Source organism: Ostrinia nubilalis, chromosome 25, assembly GCF_963855985.1.
Source record: "Ostrinia nubilalis chromosome 25, ilOstNubi1.1, whole genome shotgun sequence".
Taxonomy (NCBI): domain Eukaryota; kingdom Metazoa; phylum Arthropoda; class Insecta; order Lepidoptera; family Crambidae; genus Ostrinia; species Ostrinia nubilalis.
Genome location: NC_087112.1, coordinates 7105752 through 7120465, shown reverse-complemented (window position 1 = coordinate 7120465; position 14714 = coordinate 7105752). Strand labels below are relative to the sequence as shown.

At 40.3% G+C, this 14714-nt stretch overlaps 1 protein-coding gene and 6 non-coding genes across 7 annotated transcripts in view; all 7 read right to left on the bottom strand.

Annotated features, from left to right (window-relative positions):
• The window catches only part of LOC135084185 (twitchin), a 211053-nt gene that overhangs the window by 104653 nt on the left and 91686 nt on the right, over positions 1-14714 (bottom strand). The window contains exons 80-85 of the mRNA XM_063978926.1: positions 5479-5675; positions 4693-4834; positions 3992-4140; positions 3085-3242; positions 2424-2565; positions 1306-1445 (exon numbers count right to left, since the gene is read on the bottom strand). Coding sequence (XP_063834996.1) covers positions 1306-1445; positions 2424-2565; positions 3085-3242; positions 3992-4140; positions 4693-4834; positions 5479-5675 — 928 coding nt within the window. The remainder of the gene's footprint in view (positions 1-1305; positions 1446-2423; positions 2566-3084; positions 3243-3991; positions 4141-4692; positions 4835-5478; positions 5676-14714) is intronic.
• Positions 6147-6308, bottom strand: LOC135084339 (U1 spliceosomal RNA). Its single transcript, XR_010259836.1, has one exon. It is a non-coding gene; the product is annotated as a U1 spliceosomal RNA (small nuclear RNA).
• On the bottom strand, positions 9154-9315 carry LOC135084334 (U1 spliceosomal RNA). The gene has a single exon (XR_010259831.1). It is a non-coding gene; the product is annotated as a U1 spliceosomal RNA (small nuclear RNA).
• LOC135084333 (U1 spliceosomal RNA) lies at positions 10249-10410 on the bottom strand. The gene has a single exon (XR_010259830.1). It is a non-coding gene; the product is annotated as a U1 spliceosomal RNA (small nuclear RNA).
• On the bottom strand, positions 11882-12043 carry LOC135084332 (U1 spliceosomal RNA). The gene has a single exon (XR_010259829.1). It is a non-coding gene; the product is annotated as a U1 spliceosomal RNA (small nuclear RNA).
• LOC135084331 (U1 spliceosomal RNA) lies at positions 12896-13057 on the bottom strand. Its single transcript, XR_010259828.1, has one exon. It is a non-coding gene; the product is annotated as a U1 spliceosomal RNA (small nuclear RNA).
• LOC135084338 (U1 spliceosomal RNA) lies at positions 13877-14038 on the bottom strand. The gene has a single exon (XR_010259835.1). It is a non-coding gene; the product is annotated as a U1 spliceosomal RNA (small nuclear RNA).

Here is a 14714-nt window from a genome sequence, read left to right as displayed (position 1 = left end):
CTGAAATGATGATGATGAAGCTAGTACAATAACTCGCGGCTCCGTTTTATTGTGCTGTGGTGGACACCGTCGGGTCTTAGGCCTCAGCCTCGAACTTAGCGGGCAGCGGGGCGGCGGCGGCGGCGGCGCGGGAGCGGCAGGATCTTATGCGTAAAATCAAATAGACCGGTTCTCGAAAACAGCGGCGCGGGAGCGGCGCCGGAGCGGGCAACGAGCGGGCAGCGGCGAGGGAGCGGGCAACGAGCGGGCAGCGCACTCCTTCTTTTGCCCACAATAAATCGAGCGTTAGGAATAAATTTGAATCGAAATAAAATTGTCGCCGTTGTTCAGACATTTCGTTTGCGAATAAAAACAAATATCTCGACAACACAACCCCGAACACAACACTTCGCCGCTAAAGCGCCGCGCGAGCTGCCCGCTTGTTTCGAGAACGGGTCTGCGTTGCCCGCCCCGCTCCAGCGCCGCCGCCGCTCCCGCCCCGCTGCCCGCTAAGTTCGAGGCTGAGGCCTTAGTGGGTAGGCCCCGCCTGCTCACTAAAGGCCTCACATTGGCCGTATTTATTATTTCCGGACGTAAAAAAGCATAGCCATTACACGGTATAAAATGTAAACCTTCCTCTTTCGTATGCTTCAGTTTTGAGTAGACTGATAATTCATTAATTATCACAACCACAGATCACAATGATGACATCAGCGACGTCATAATGTAAACAGTTTACATTGCTTGCTACTACACTAAACAGTACTACACTAAAGATTATTCGCATTTTGAGTAATGATACCGCAGTGGATAATGAGCACATATTTTAATTTTTTTGTGTGTGTGAATTTCTAATGCGACACTGAGTTCCGAACTCAGCGCATTAGTTGGCATCTCTCTATCTAAATCTAAATATATAAAAGGAGAAACTGACTGACTGACTGACATATCAACGCCCAGCCTAAACGGCTAAACGTAGGCATTTGAAATTTGGAAGGGACGTAGCTTAGGTACCGTAAAGGTGCACTAAGAAAGGAATTCCCGAAATTCCCACGGGAACGGGAATTAGAGGGAAAATCCTTTTGTATGAAAAATCTAAACCGCTTAAGTTAGACGCTTGAAATTTGGCATGCAGGTACCTTAGTAAACTTAAAGCTTAGTTACAACAGGATATTGCAAAATTCCCACGGGAACGGGAGTTAGCGGGAAAAAACATTTGTATGAAAAAATCTAAACCGCGTAAGATAGATGAAGGGGGTAAAACGGGATCCACGCGTACGAAGTCGCGGGCGGCCGCTAGTATCTACATATATGATCACAACTTACCTCCTTCTCCTCGCCCTTCCATTTCTGGAACCATTGCACCTTAGGCGCGGGCTCTCCCTTCACGTTGACGTCGAAGAAGATCGGCTTGCCTGCGCGCACTGCCAACGCCTTGAGGTTTGTGCGGTCGATGCGAGGTTTCACTGGAATAGATACATAGATAGTTAGATACTTTTTAATGCACACTAAAATAATAAAAACAAGGAAATGGAAAATTTAAGCTCGATTCACACATATCAGTGAAGCCACAGTTCCGTCAGTGTCCGCTCAGTTCAGTATCAATGCTACAGTGTTGCGTCAGTGAAATATTTTGAATATTTTAAAATGTCGATAAGACCGCCTAATTGTACCTTGTGTGTTCCTTTTCTTCTGTTATGTTATTTGTTTGGTGTGCAATAAAGTGTATTTATTATTATTATTATGTCAGAGAGCTGTTTCAATATTCTTTTTCAGAAACTATGAAGTAAGTTATTTTGCTTTTGATGGCCGCGGCGGCGTCCGTGATCCGACAAAAAATATCGTCGTCAACGAATACGTCCGTGATTGCCGGTGTCGGCACTGACACCGAGAGCACTGTGTCGTCACTGACACTGACAAGTGGGGAAGCGTTCATAGAAACTGTATGAAAGAATATTTCGCACTGTGCCGGTACTGAGCCTGAACTGTGACTTCACTGATATGTGTGAATCGAGCTTTAAACGGCAAAATTTAGGCTGCCTATCTAAACAAACCCATTGAGAGGACAGTTTGAGATAAGACCTGGATAAAATTCATTTTAAATGAGTCTGGAAGTTTTCTACATTTTATCATGTATGTCGAGATACTAGACATACAAACAACACAACCGAAAGAGGGTTTGAGATTTTCGTTCACCAGTTGGAGTGGATTTCACCAGGTAGTTAGTGACAAACTCGTAAACGGCACCACTTAGTGAATACAAATGCAATAGACTTTTAAATACACTTTTCTTTGATCTCGATACTATGTATTTAAGCAATTTGATCTTCGCCAAAGAATCCATAAAATGTCTTTAAAATACCCAGGCTTTAAGGTAAAAAATGCCATACCTAATTTTTAAATCGTTGTTGGTTTCTATAAATAAATAAACAAATAATGCTCACAAGCCTTATGCCTGATGGTGGTCATCTTGGTCGGCTCCGAGGCCTCGGAAGGTCCGGCCTTGTTGACGGCGATCACGCGGAACTGGTACTCGCTACCTTCCGGCAGACCCTCAACCTTGCCTGAGTTTTGTGTGCCGGGCACCTGGAATGAGAGAAACAATAGTTATTTATTTTCTGCAAATAGACTTTTAAAAAGCGGTTTTACACTCCCATTATGTATTACTTTAACCACTGCAATTTTTAGTCACTCTCCGAATTAAAATCAGATATGCGTGGTCTCATGGTTTCGTCACGAACGAATTTTGATGAACTATGATGTCGTAATTTTATAAAAACATTGGATTAATCTATGAATATTTTATTTAAAAAAGTCGTATCTTTGATCTTAATGATTTGACTAGACCAAGGCGAAGTTATGCTTGTCTTTATCCGAAGGACAAAATCAAAATGACGTTATCTTCAGATGACATAAGTTTCAGTTTCAGTTTTAACCAGCTGACGATGATGATGATGAGTTTAATACGAGAGATTGAGAGTCGACATAGCTAGTGACTGATGGCAGCTTTTAGAGAATGTTAGGGGTATAAATGGATGATGAGGGAGGGGGAGAGGTGATGGATATGTGTCCTGCAGAGGAATAACTTGGTATGTTTTAACGTACCTCGGCAGCGTTCTCCCAATCGCCGCCCTTGGGCTTCTTCTGTATGATGTACTTCTGAATAGGCGCGCCGCCGTCCGATTTGGGCGGGTCCCACTTGATCTCAGCGCTCTGGTTGTCGTGGTCAGCCACTTCGACGTTGCCGGGCTTGTCTGACACGTCTGGTGACAAATAAATTAATTACAATCATTTATTGTTTCCCACAAACAAAAATTAAAGTCAATACAGGAAACAAAGGGCCATGAGGTCCAGCTCAAGCTGCCTCGATAAATGTCAATAAGTATAAGTTAGAATAAGTAAGAAAACGTAGTGTGGGCTGGCTTCCCACTAGGTGGACCTAGTAAAGGTCCCAGAAAGCACCTAGATGAAGGCAGCGCAGGACCGGTCGTTGTCGAATTCCTTAGGGCAGTATTGGAAGTCAGTTTGTTGACTGGTCAGCATGGGAAATGTAAGCTAAATCCATTTGGCTCTCGTGAATTAGAGAGTCATGCTCCTGTAGTCCACTGCAGACTACATACTAAGTAACCTGATCATGATGACAAGACAGAACAGAAGAACTTTTAGATAACCAAGCCAGCGCCAATTCCATCTGCATCTCTTTAATTTTTCACATTTCTTGAACTTTGGCGTTTTCAAACCATCCATTGCTTTTCTTTTTTAGAAAGTGTCTAAAAATGCCGTAGACAGAAATTGAATGTGACGTCACCAAAACGGATAAACAACACACAGGCAGCGCAGTGTGTAAAGTGACGTCACGCTAAGCTGATTCCACATAGTTTATTTTTATTTCCAGTTCAATTACAATACTGGTTTTACACAGATCCTGATCAATTCTTGAAAAAATAAAAAAATATTATCTAAATATTTTGCTTGACTCAAGTCTCTGATCTAGGGTTGTCACTGTACTCACCGAAGGGATTCTTCGCCAGCGTAGCTCTCTCGGTCTCCAGTGGTTCGGAGTCTCCCTCGTCGTTGACAGCGGTGACCCTGAACTTGTACTGGTGACCAGGCTCTAGGCCGGTGATGTCCATCTCTAGAGGCTTCTTGTCGCCGGCCACTCTGTAATGGAAGGTAGTGTGAACTAAGATTTATAAGGTATTACTTAGGCTACACGCAGAAATTAAGTACCTACAGATTTATTTGTACAGGCGAAGGCAGGGTAAGAAATGAGGCATTTATGTAGTTGTAATGCGAGGTATTGTGCTACTAGAATGTGTAATTTTATTTAGAGCTCAATCCTATATCTCAGGATGTGGACCGACATGACGACTGTTGTAATTATTTTGGTATTAGATCCAATAAGTCAATTGAACTGATAACTTGTCAAGGCTTTCAAAACATGGATATTTTATGTTTTCAATTTTTTTCACTTTTCATAAAAAATATCAAATCTTGGTAAAAATTAAATATTAAGTTATATCAAGCCTGTAAATTTGATCCAATCTGAACCATAATTCAGAGTGATTTGTCCAACCTGGAAACCGTACCCAGGATCTGTTGATTGCCCAAGTCTCTAACCACTAGACTGCAGAATTCCTGTGAATTCAGAGTCCTTCAAAGATTTTTTTATAAAATCTATAGCAAAATATTACATCAGTATCATTTACTGACCTGCCCACGCGCACCCATTTGCCGGTGGCGAGATCCATCTTCTCGACCTCGTACTCCTTGACGGGGGAGCCGCCGTCGTCCTCTGGCTTCTCCCATCTGACCTTGCAGCCTTCAGCGTGCACGTCCGATACTTCCAACGGGCCTGGCGAGGAAATGGTATTCATATTTTAGGTATAATCTTAGTGGTAAGCCGATATAAACAACTTTAACTCTGAAATACTTAAGGTTAAAGGGAAAAGTCGTAATGCCTATGCATTGCTGACGTATTAACTCTTTACTGGTCGTAATAATCAACCATACTGCTTAAATAAATTACTTATTGTAAAACACTATTTGTGGCAGTTTTATTACTCTGCTGATCGAAGGCTGATTTCCCAAAAATTTGTTTCCTGTAGGCATTTTGTATTTTGTATTATCAGTATTTTTCTGGTATGTTAATAGCGCATAATTGGTACTACATTGTCACGGGTATGATCGGAAATATACTCGTTAGTTTCAGGTCGAATAGCTTTTAATAAATACCATACATTAACTGACATTACAAGAGGTCTTTCTTTTTCTTTTTTTCTAGTGGAAAAATGCAAATGGTGACCAATAGGTAGACCCACAAGGTGGGCCGACGACATCGTAAAAGTAGCAGGAAGGCGCTGGACGCAGGCCGCTACCAACCGGGCATCATGGAAAGCATTGGGGGAGGCCTACATTCAGCAGTGGACGTCCTTTGGCTGAGACTGAGATGATGATGATGACCAATAGGACTGTCAAATACTGTCAATCCAAACTCACCTTTAGGCGATCCAGGCTTGCTCAACACAGTAAGCTCCACAGTCTCCTCATCAAACCCGTTGCAATTCTCAGCGCGCAGCTTGTATTTGCCGGTGTCTCTGCGCACAGCGTTCACTATCGTGAAGTCGGTGTGGTAGTCTTTGTTCTCGATCTTGATGCGCTCTGTGTTGACCAGCTTGATGTTTTCGCGCCATGACCTGATGAAGAATGAATTAGTAATTAAAACTTATGTTCAGGGGGCGTAGTGCGAGTTTACAGAAAATGTATTCGATATCGAGTGCGTAAAAAAATTACATACATGTAGGTATGACGGATTGTACAGCGTTCCTGTGCGGATACATACAAGAACTAAAATCTTCATCGAATACGTTTGATGTAAACTCACACTGCACCCACATGCCAATATACCAATGGGTTGTACAAAATGTGTCATAAAATGCGTTGCAAAAATATTGCATGTAGACTATTGTAGACGTTCTAATTCAGTGTATTCGTAAAGTTATGTGTTTGAAAAGAAAACCCATCTGCGTTAAATGAGAAGTTCACTAGCAGATCAAAGTAAAAGAGGATGATTTTCTAGGACAGGTTTGTAGTTTGTCATACTGCACTGGTGTCATACTCAACATGGTGAGGTTGCAGGATTCGAAGACCTTAGTCAAGAGTTTCCGGGGGGACAGCGCGTACGCAGTCCCCACTACCAAAAATTACGCGTCCGAGTTATCCGCATTAGGGATAATCGCAGGGGTCAACCCGTCCGCAGTGCAATGGACCGGCCTCGCCCTGGGGGAACCGCCTTCGTGATCACGGTGTCCCCTACGCCAGGTAAGTATGCTTTCACAGCGTCGGGCGCCGAGGGTCTTTACAGGAAAAAAAATCTGGACACCGCGGGCTAAGAAAACGGCGCTCAGCGCGGAGCGACATCTAGTTGCGTTTAGAGTTGCAAATGTTTGGTACGGTTACAGTTTTGCAGGGGTTGCGTGCTTTGGGAAAATGTAGCGACATCTAACGAGGGGAGCAGGCCGCAGGCCCTTTTTTGTTGAGAAAATTTGTTTAGTCTCAGTGGTTTACCAAGGGGCCGTCCATATATTACGTCATTCTAAATTAGGGGGGGGGGGGTTGGTCTGCGGATGACGGTAAATGATAGATAGGGGGGGGGGGTGTTTCGAAATTGACGTCATTCTTATTTATTTATTTATTTATTTATAGTTTATTGTTCACGTACAGAACGATTATTTCTAAAAATAAATTTCTTCCAGCACACCTAGTAAGTGAGAATGCAAATGTGAGAGGCGGCTAAGGCGCGTACAATACTAAAATAACTCATAATAAACATACATAATGCAACATAGATGTACACAAATACAGTAATAACTACAGATAAAATACTCTAACAATAATATTACATATAATAATACTAGCTGCCCGCCCCGGCTTCGCCCGTGGTACTTACATGTATTATACATACAGTGTGAGTCACGTTAAAGTGGGTGAAACTAGACCTATTTTTATTGACAAAAAAGAGGTCAAATTTTTTTTGAGATTTTTTTTAAATTTTTTATAGAATTTTTTTTCTTCCAGTTATTTATTGTAAAGAAATCGTAATAACTTTTAAACTAAGAGGTATATCCTGATCAAATAAAAACAGTAATAATGCTAAATAATAGGCGATACTAAAAAAATACATAAAATACTCAGAAAATGCCAACAAATAATAAAAAATTATACTTTTTGAAAAAAATCTGCTCTTTAATACGTGTTTTTTTTGGTTATTTGATTAATTTCTCCAAAAAATGCCCCTATAACAGGTGGTTTTTGTTACTTTGTATTATTCTCTATCGTATTATCTTTGTAAAACCAAAAATCGCATGTCTCTATCGATATCATAACGTTTGCAATGATCGTTTGAACTAAGCCTCTCCGGGCGCGCCAGTCAACGCTTCGTTAACAACGAAACTGAAAATGGGTCTAGATTTGTAATTTTGATAAATACGAGTTAGATTTCAAATAAAAACAAAAGATTTCGAAGTAAAATAAGCATTTTAGTTAAAATTAAAATTGTCCCTACCTGTAGCGGAGAATAATGTTGTTGCAGGCCTTTGTTCAAACGATAATAGCAAATGTTGTGATAGGGATGCGATTTTTGGCTTTACAAAGGTAATACGATAGAAAATAATACAAAGTAATAAAAACTACCTGTTATAGGGGCATTTTTTGGAGAAATTTATCAAATAACCAAAAAAACACAAATTTAAAAGCAGATTTTTTTCAAAAAGTTTCATTTTTTATTATTTGTTGGCATTTTCAGGGTATTTTATGTATTTTTTTAGTATCGTTTGTTATTTAGCATTATTACTGTTTTTATTTTATCAGGATATACCTCTTAGTTTAAAAATTATTACGTTTTCTTTACAATAAGTAATTGGAAGAAAAAAAATTTTGACCTCTTTTTTGTCGATAAAAATAGGTCTAGTTTCACCTAATTTCATATGTACACTTTAACGTGACTCACACTGTATAAACCTTCCTTAAGAATCACTCTATCTATTAAAAAAAAAGGTGATTCTTAACCAAGTGTTTTAATTTTGTAATGACGTCAATTTTGGGAGAAGGGGGGGGGGGGGGTCATTAAGAAATGACGATAGGATGATTGTAGGGGGGGGGGGTCTAAAATCTGAAAAAATCGATGACGTAATTTATGGACGGCCCCCAAACACGTAAGGGAAGTTTATAGTTACATCCATAGTTTACTAGATGGCATTTAATGAAAATATTTAGTGAAACCACATCATAAATTATTAATATGAATTATGAATCTATAAAAATAATGCATGTGTGACTAATGAGTAATTGGTGATAACCGATTAATTGTGATTGGGATATAACGTAATAAGTTATCAATTATTAGGATATTGTGTAAGTTTATGAGGGAAAAAATGAATTTAGTTAGATCTGCTTTGCGCAAAATATTAATTACACGGATAAATCAACCAAGTAGTGATGTCATTTAATAAGTAGATATTTTCTTACCAATAGATAACACACTTTTCTAAATATGGAATAGATCGTTGGTGAAAAAAAATACCACTTGATTGATAGTAGCAGCTATTTCGCTGTAATAAAGGATGGATAAGATACCTATCTATACGCAACAGCGCACATTCGACGACAAAACACGGCGACAGACGCGGCTACAATACGCATGCGCGCGTCATTGTGGCGTGAGGCGTCATATTATCATATTATACTAGCGGATGCCCGCGACTTCGTACGCGTGGATCCCGTTTTACCCCTTTAGGGGTGGAGTTTCGTAAAATCCTTTCTTAGCGGATGCCTACGTCATAACATCTACCTGTATGCCAAATTTCAGCCCGATCCGTCCTGTGCGTTGATAGATCACTATTTCAGTCAGTCACCTTTAAGTTGTAATTATTTAGATTAGATTAGACATGTCGTGACGACACGATAAAATAATATGAAATGACGCGCATGCATTTCGTGCCCGCGTTTTATCACCTAATGTGCGCTGTCGGTACGCCTTTGCGTATTTGGTAAAAACAGATATTATTTCGTGTGGATAAGAACATTATGCTATCATACATTGTGCCAGAGATTGACCTAGCACTCTTGCATCACAGAAGGACTTGGATTACAATTAAATTGTGTCAAGAGTTTAAGGGGGGACGGCGCGTACGCAGTCCCCACTACCAAAAATTACGCGTCCGAGTTATCCGCATTAGGGATAATCGCAGGGGTCAACCCGTCCGCAGTGCAATGGACCGGCCTCGCCCTGGGGGAACCGCCTTCGTGATCACGGTGTCCCCTACGCCAGGTAAGTATGCTTTCACAGCGTCGGGCGCCGAGGGTCTTTACAGGAAAAAAAATCTGGACACCGCGGGCTAGGAAAACGGCGCTCAGCGCGGAGCGACATCTAGTTGCGTTTAGAGTTGCAAATGTTTGGTACGGTTACAGTTTTGCAGGGGTTGTGTGCTTTGGGGAAAAGAAGCGACATCTACCGAGGGGCGCAGGCCTCAGACACTTTTTTGTTGAGAAAATTTGTTTAGACTCAGTGGTTTACCAAACACGTAAGGGAAGTTTGTAGTTACATTCTGCTATCGACATCTAACGAGGGGTGCAGAACGCAGATACCATTATATTAAAGAAAACTTGTTTAGATTCTGTGATACAACATACATGGAAGGGTGTTTTTAGATACATCCATAGTTTACTAGATGGCATTTAATTAAAATATTTAGGGAAATCACAACATGTTAGGAATCAATAAACAATGAGATTGTTATAAAAATAATATAATGGATGTGTGACTGAGTTACATGTAATGACTATATTGATTGGGTTGGGATATTTTTTTAAGTTTATGGGGAGATTATGAACCAAAATACTTAGTCAGATGTGTTTTTATCAAAATATGTATTTATAGAAGGAGAAATAACGAAAACCCAACCAAGTAGCGATGTAACTTCGAATACTTCAAAATAAGTTTAAATACATTTTCAAACGAAAAAAATCCCACGTTTTTCTGAATAATAATATTCAGATAATTAATTAAAAAAAAACACTTGACAGAAGCAGCAATTTCGCAGTGTTATTATAGCATAAACTGGATGCGCGAATAGGTAGACTAAATATTGTGCAGGCAAGTTAAAGCTTTCTTAATAAAATATGCTGTGTCAGAGGTTGACTCAGTCAGCACTCGTATTACAGAATGTCTTGGCTTCGATAATCGATTTGTATCATGTCTAGGTTTTAAGGGGGGGACGGCGCGTACGCAGTCCCCACTACCAAAAATTACGCGTCCGAGTTATCCGCATTAGGGATAATCGCAGGGGTCAACCCGTCCGCAGTGCAATGGACCGGCCTCGCCCTGGGGGAACCGCCTTCGTGATCACGGTGTCCCCTACGCCAGGTAAGTATGCTTTAACAGCGTCGGGCGCCGAGGGTCTTTACGGGAAAAAAAATCTGGACACCGCGGGCTAGGAAAACGGCGCTCAGCGCGGAGCGACATCTAGTTGCGTTTAGAGTTGCAAATGTTTGGTACGGTTACAGTTTTGCAGGGGTTGCGTGCTTTGGGAAAATGAAGCGACATCTAACGAGGGGAGCAGGCCGCAGGCCCTTTTTTTGTTGAGAAAATTTGTTTAGACTCAGTGGTTTACCAAACACGTAAGGGAAGTTTATAGTTACATCCATAGTTTACTAGATGGCATTTAATGAAAATATTTAGTGAAACCACATCATAAATTATTAATATGAATTATGAATCTATAAAAATAATGCATGTGTGACTAATGAGTAATTGGTGATAACCGATTAATTGTGATTGGGATATAACGTAATAAGTTATCAATTATTAGGATATTGTGTAAGTTTATGAGGGAAAAAATGAATTTAGTTAGATCTGCTTTGCGCAAAATATTAATTACACGGATAAATCAACCAAGTAGTGATGTCATTTAATAAGTAGATATTTTCTTACCAATAGATAACACATTTTTCTAAATATGGAATAGATCGTTGGTGAAAAAAAATACCACGTGATAGTAGCAGCTATTTCGCAGTAATAAAGGATGGATAAGATAACTATCTACAGGGTGTTAGGTAAATGGGTATATGAGCCGACACTAGCCCATGTTAACATGGGCATATAAATGGTATGGTGAAGTCAGAAATTTGATATCAACATTTTAATTTTTTTAATTTACATACAAAATAAATTTTATAAAATCCGATTTGTATGAAAAATAAAATAATTAAAATGAAGATATCAATTTTCTGACTTCACCATACCATTTATATGACCATGTTAACATGGGCTAGTGTCGGCTCATATACCCATTTACCTAACACCCTGTATACGCAACAGCGCACATTCGACGACAAAACACGGCGACAGACGCGGCTACAATACGCATGCGCGCGTCATTGTGGCGTGAGGCGTCATATTCTCATATTATACTAGCGGATGCCCGCGACTTCGTACGCGTGGATCCCGTTTTACCCCTTTAGGGGTGGAGTTTCGTAAAATCCTTTCTTAGCGGATGCCTACGTCATAACATCTACCTGCATGCCAAATTTCAGCCCGATCCGTCCTGTGCGTTGATAGATCACTATTTCAGTCAGTCACCTTTAAGTTGTAATTATTTAGATTAGATTAGACATGTCGCGACGACACGATAAAATAATATGAAATGACGCGCATGCATTTAGTGTCCGCGTTTTATCACCTAATGTGCGCTGTCGGTACGCCTTTGCGTATTTGGTAAAAACAGATATTATTTCGTGTGGATAAGAACATTATGCTATCATACATTGTGCCAGAAATTGACCTAGCACTCTTGCATCACAGAAGGACTTGGATTACAATTAAATTGTATCAAGAGTTCAAGGGGGGGGACGGCGCGTACGCAGTCCCCACTACCAAAAATTACGCGTCCGAGTTATCCGCATTAGGGATAATCGCAGGGGTCAACCCGTCCGCAGTGCAATGGACCGGCCTCGCCCTGGGGGAACCGCCTTCGTGATCACGGTGTCCCCTACGCCAGGTAAGTATGCTTTCACAGCGTCGGGCGCCGAGGGTCTTTACGGGAAAAAAAATCTGGACACCGCGGGCTAGGAAAACGGCGCTCAGCGCGGAGCGACATCTAGTTGCGTTTAGAGTTGCAAATGTTTGGTACGGTTACAGTTTTGCAGGGGTTGCGTGCTTTGGGAAAATGAAGAGACATCTAACGAGGGGAGCAGGCCGCAGACCCTTTTCTGTTGGGAACAGTTGTTTAGATTCAGTGGTTTAACAAACACGTAAGGGAAGTTTGTAGATACATCCATAGCACAGTAGATAAATCTATACTGTGTCCATAGTTTACTAGATGGCATTTAATTAAAGTATTTAGAGTAACCACAACATGTTATTGACTCAATAAACAATGAAAATATTATTATAAAAATAATGCATTTATGTGATTGAGTTATTATGTGATGATTATTAATAGGGATATTGTTTATGTTTATGGGGGATATCAGCGCCTGATTATGAACAAAAATACTTAAGTCAGATGTGTTGTTAGCAAAATATTTATAGTTAAAGGAGAAATCCAACCAAGAAGCGATTACTTCAAATACTTCAAAATAAGTTACACATTTTCAAAGGAAATAAACAGGGCGAGCTAACAAAACCGTTTAAAAAATACCACGTTTTTCAAAACAATTAAATATTAAAAAAAAAAACACTTGATAGTAGCACAGAATAATAATAAATACAGCAGCAAATTTTGCTGTGTTATTATAGCATAAATTTTAATATCGCATTAAGCTTCCATAAGGTGTGCTGAGGTTTACCCAGCAGCACTTCTGTTACAGAATGCCTTAAGTTTGGATAATCGATTCAAATCATGTCTAGGGTTTAAGGGGGGGACGGCGCGTACGCAGTCCCCACTACCAAAAATTACGCGTCCGAGTTATCCGCATTAGGGATAATCGCAGGGGTCAACCCGTCCGCAGTGCAATGGACCGGCCTCGCCCTGGGGGAACCGCCTTCGTGATCACGGTGTCCCCTACGCCAGGTAAGTATGCTTTCACAGCGTCGGGCGCCGAGGGTCTTTACAGGAAAAAAAATCTGGACACCGCGGGCTAAGAAAACGGCGCTCAGCGCAGAGCGACATCTAGTTGCGTTTAGAGTTGCAAATGTTTGGTACGGTTACAGTTTTGCAGGGGTTGCGTGCTTTGGGAAAATGAAGCGACATCTAACGAGGGGAGCAGGCCGCAGACCCTTTTCTGTTGGGAACAGTTGTTTAGATTCAGTGGTTTAACAAACACGTAAGGGAAGTTTGTAGATACATCCATAGTTTACTAGATGGCATTTAATTAAAGTATTTAGACTAACCACAACATGTTATTGACTCAATTAACAATGAAAATATTATTATAAAAATAATGCATTTGTGTGATTGAGTTATTATGTGATGATTATTAATAGGGATATTGTTTATGTTTATGGGGGATATCAGCGCCTGATTATGAACAAAAATACTTAAGTCAGATGTGTTGTTAGCAAAATATTTATAGTTAAAGGAGAAATCCAACCAAGAAGCGATTACTTCAAATACTTCAAAATAAGTTACACATTTTCAAAGGAAATAAACAGGGCGAGCTAATAAAACCGTTTAAAAATACCACGTTTTTCTAAACAATTAAATATTTAAAAAAAAACACTTGATAGTAGCACAGAATAATAATAAATACAGCAGCAAGTTTTGCAGTGTTATTATAGCATAAATTTTAATATCGCATTAAGCTTCCATAAGGTGCGCTGAGGTTTACCCAGCAGCACTTCTGTTACAGAATGCCTTAAGTTTGGATAATCGATTCAAATCATGTCTAGGGTTTAAGGGGGGGACAGCGCGTACGCAGTCCCCACTACCAAAAATTACGCGTCCGAGTTATCCGCATTAGGGATAATCGCAGGGGTCAACCCGTCCGCAGTGCAATGGACCGGCCTCGCCCTGGGGGAACCGCCTTCGTGATCACGGTGTCCCCTACGCCAGGTAAGTATGCTTTCACAGTGTCGGGCGCCGAGGGTCTTTACGGGAAAAAAAATCTGGACACCGCGGGCTAAGAAAACGGCGCTCAGCGCAGAGCGACATCTAGTTGCGTTTAGAGTTGCAAATGTTTGGTACGGTTACAGTTTTGCAGGGGTTGTGTGCTTTGGGGAAAAGAAGCGACATCTACCGAGGGGCGCAGGCCTCAGACACTTTTTTGTTGAGAAAATTTGTTTAGACTCAGTGGTTTACCAAACACGTAAGGGAAGTTTGTGGTTACATTCTACTATCGACATCTAACGAGGGGTGCAGAACGCAGATACCATTATATTAAAGAAAACTTGTTTAGATTCTGTGATACAACATACATGGAAGGGTGTTTTTAGATACATCCATAGTTTACTAGATGGCATTTAATTAAAATATTTAGGGAAATCACAACATGTTAGGAATCAATAAACAATGAGATTGTTATAAAAATAATATAATGGATGTGTGACTGAGTTACATGTAATGACTATTGATTGGGTTGGGATATTGTTTTAAGTTTATGGGGAGATTATGAACCAAAATACTTAGTCAGATGTGTTTTTATCAAAATATGTATTTATAGAAGGAGAAATAACGAAAACCCAACCAAGTAGCGATGTGACTTCGAATACTTCAAAATAAGTTAATACATTTTTAAAC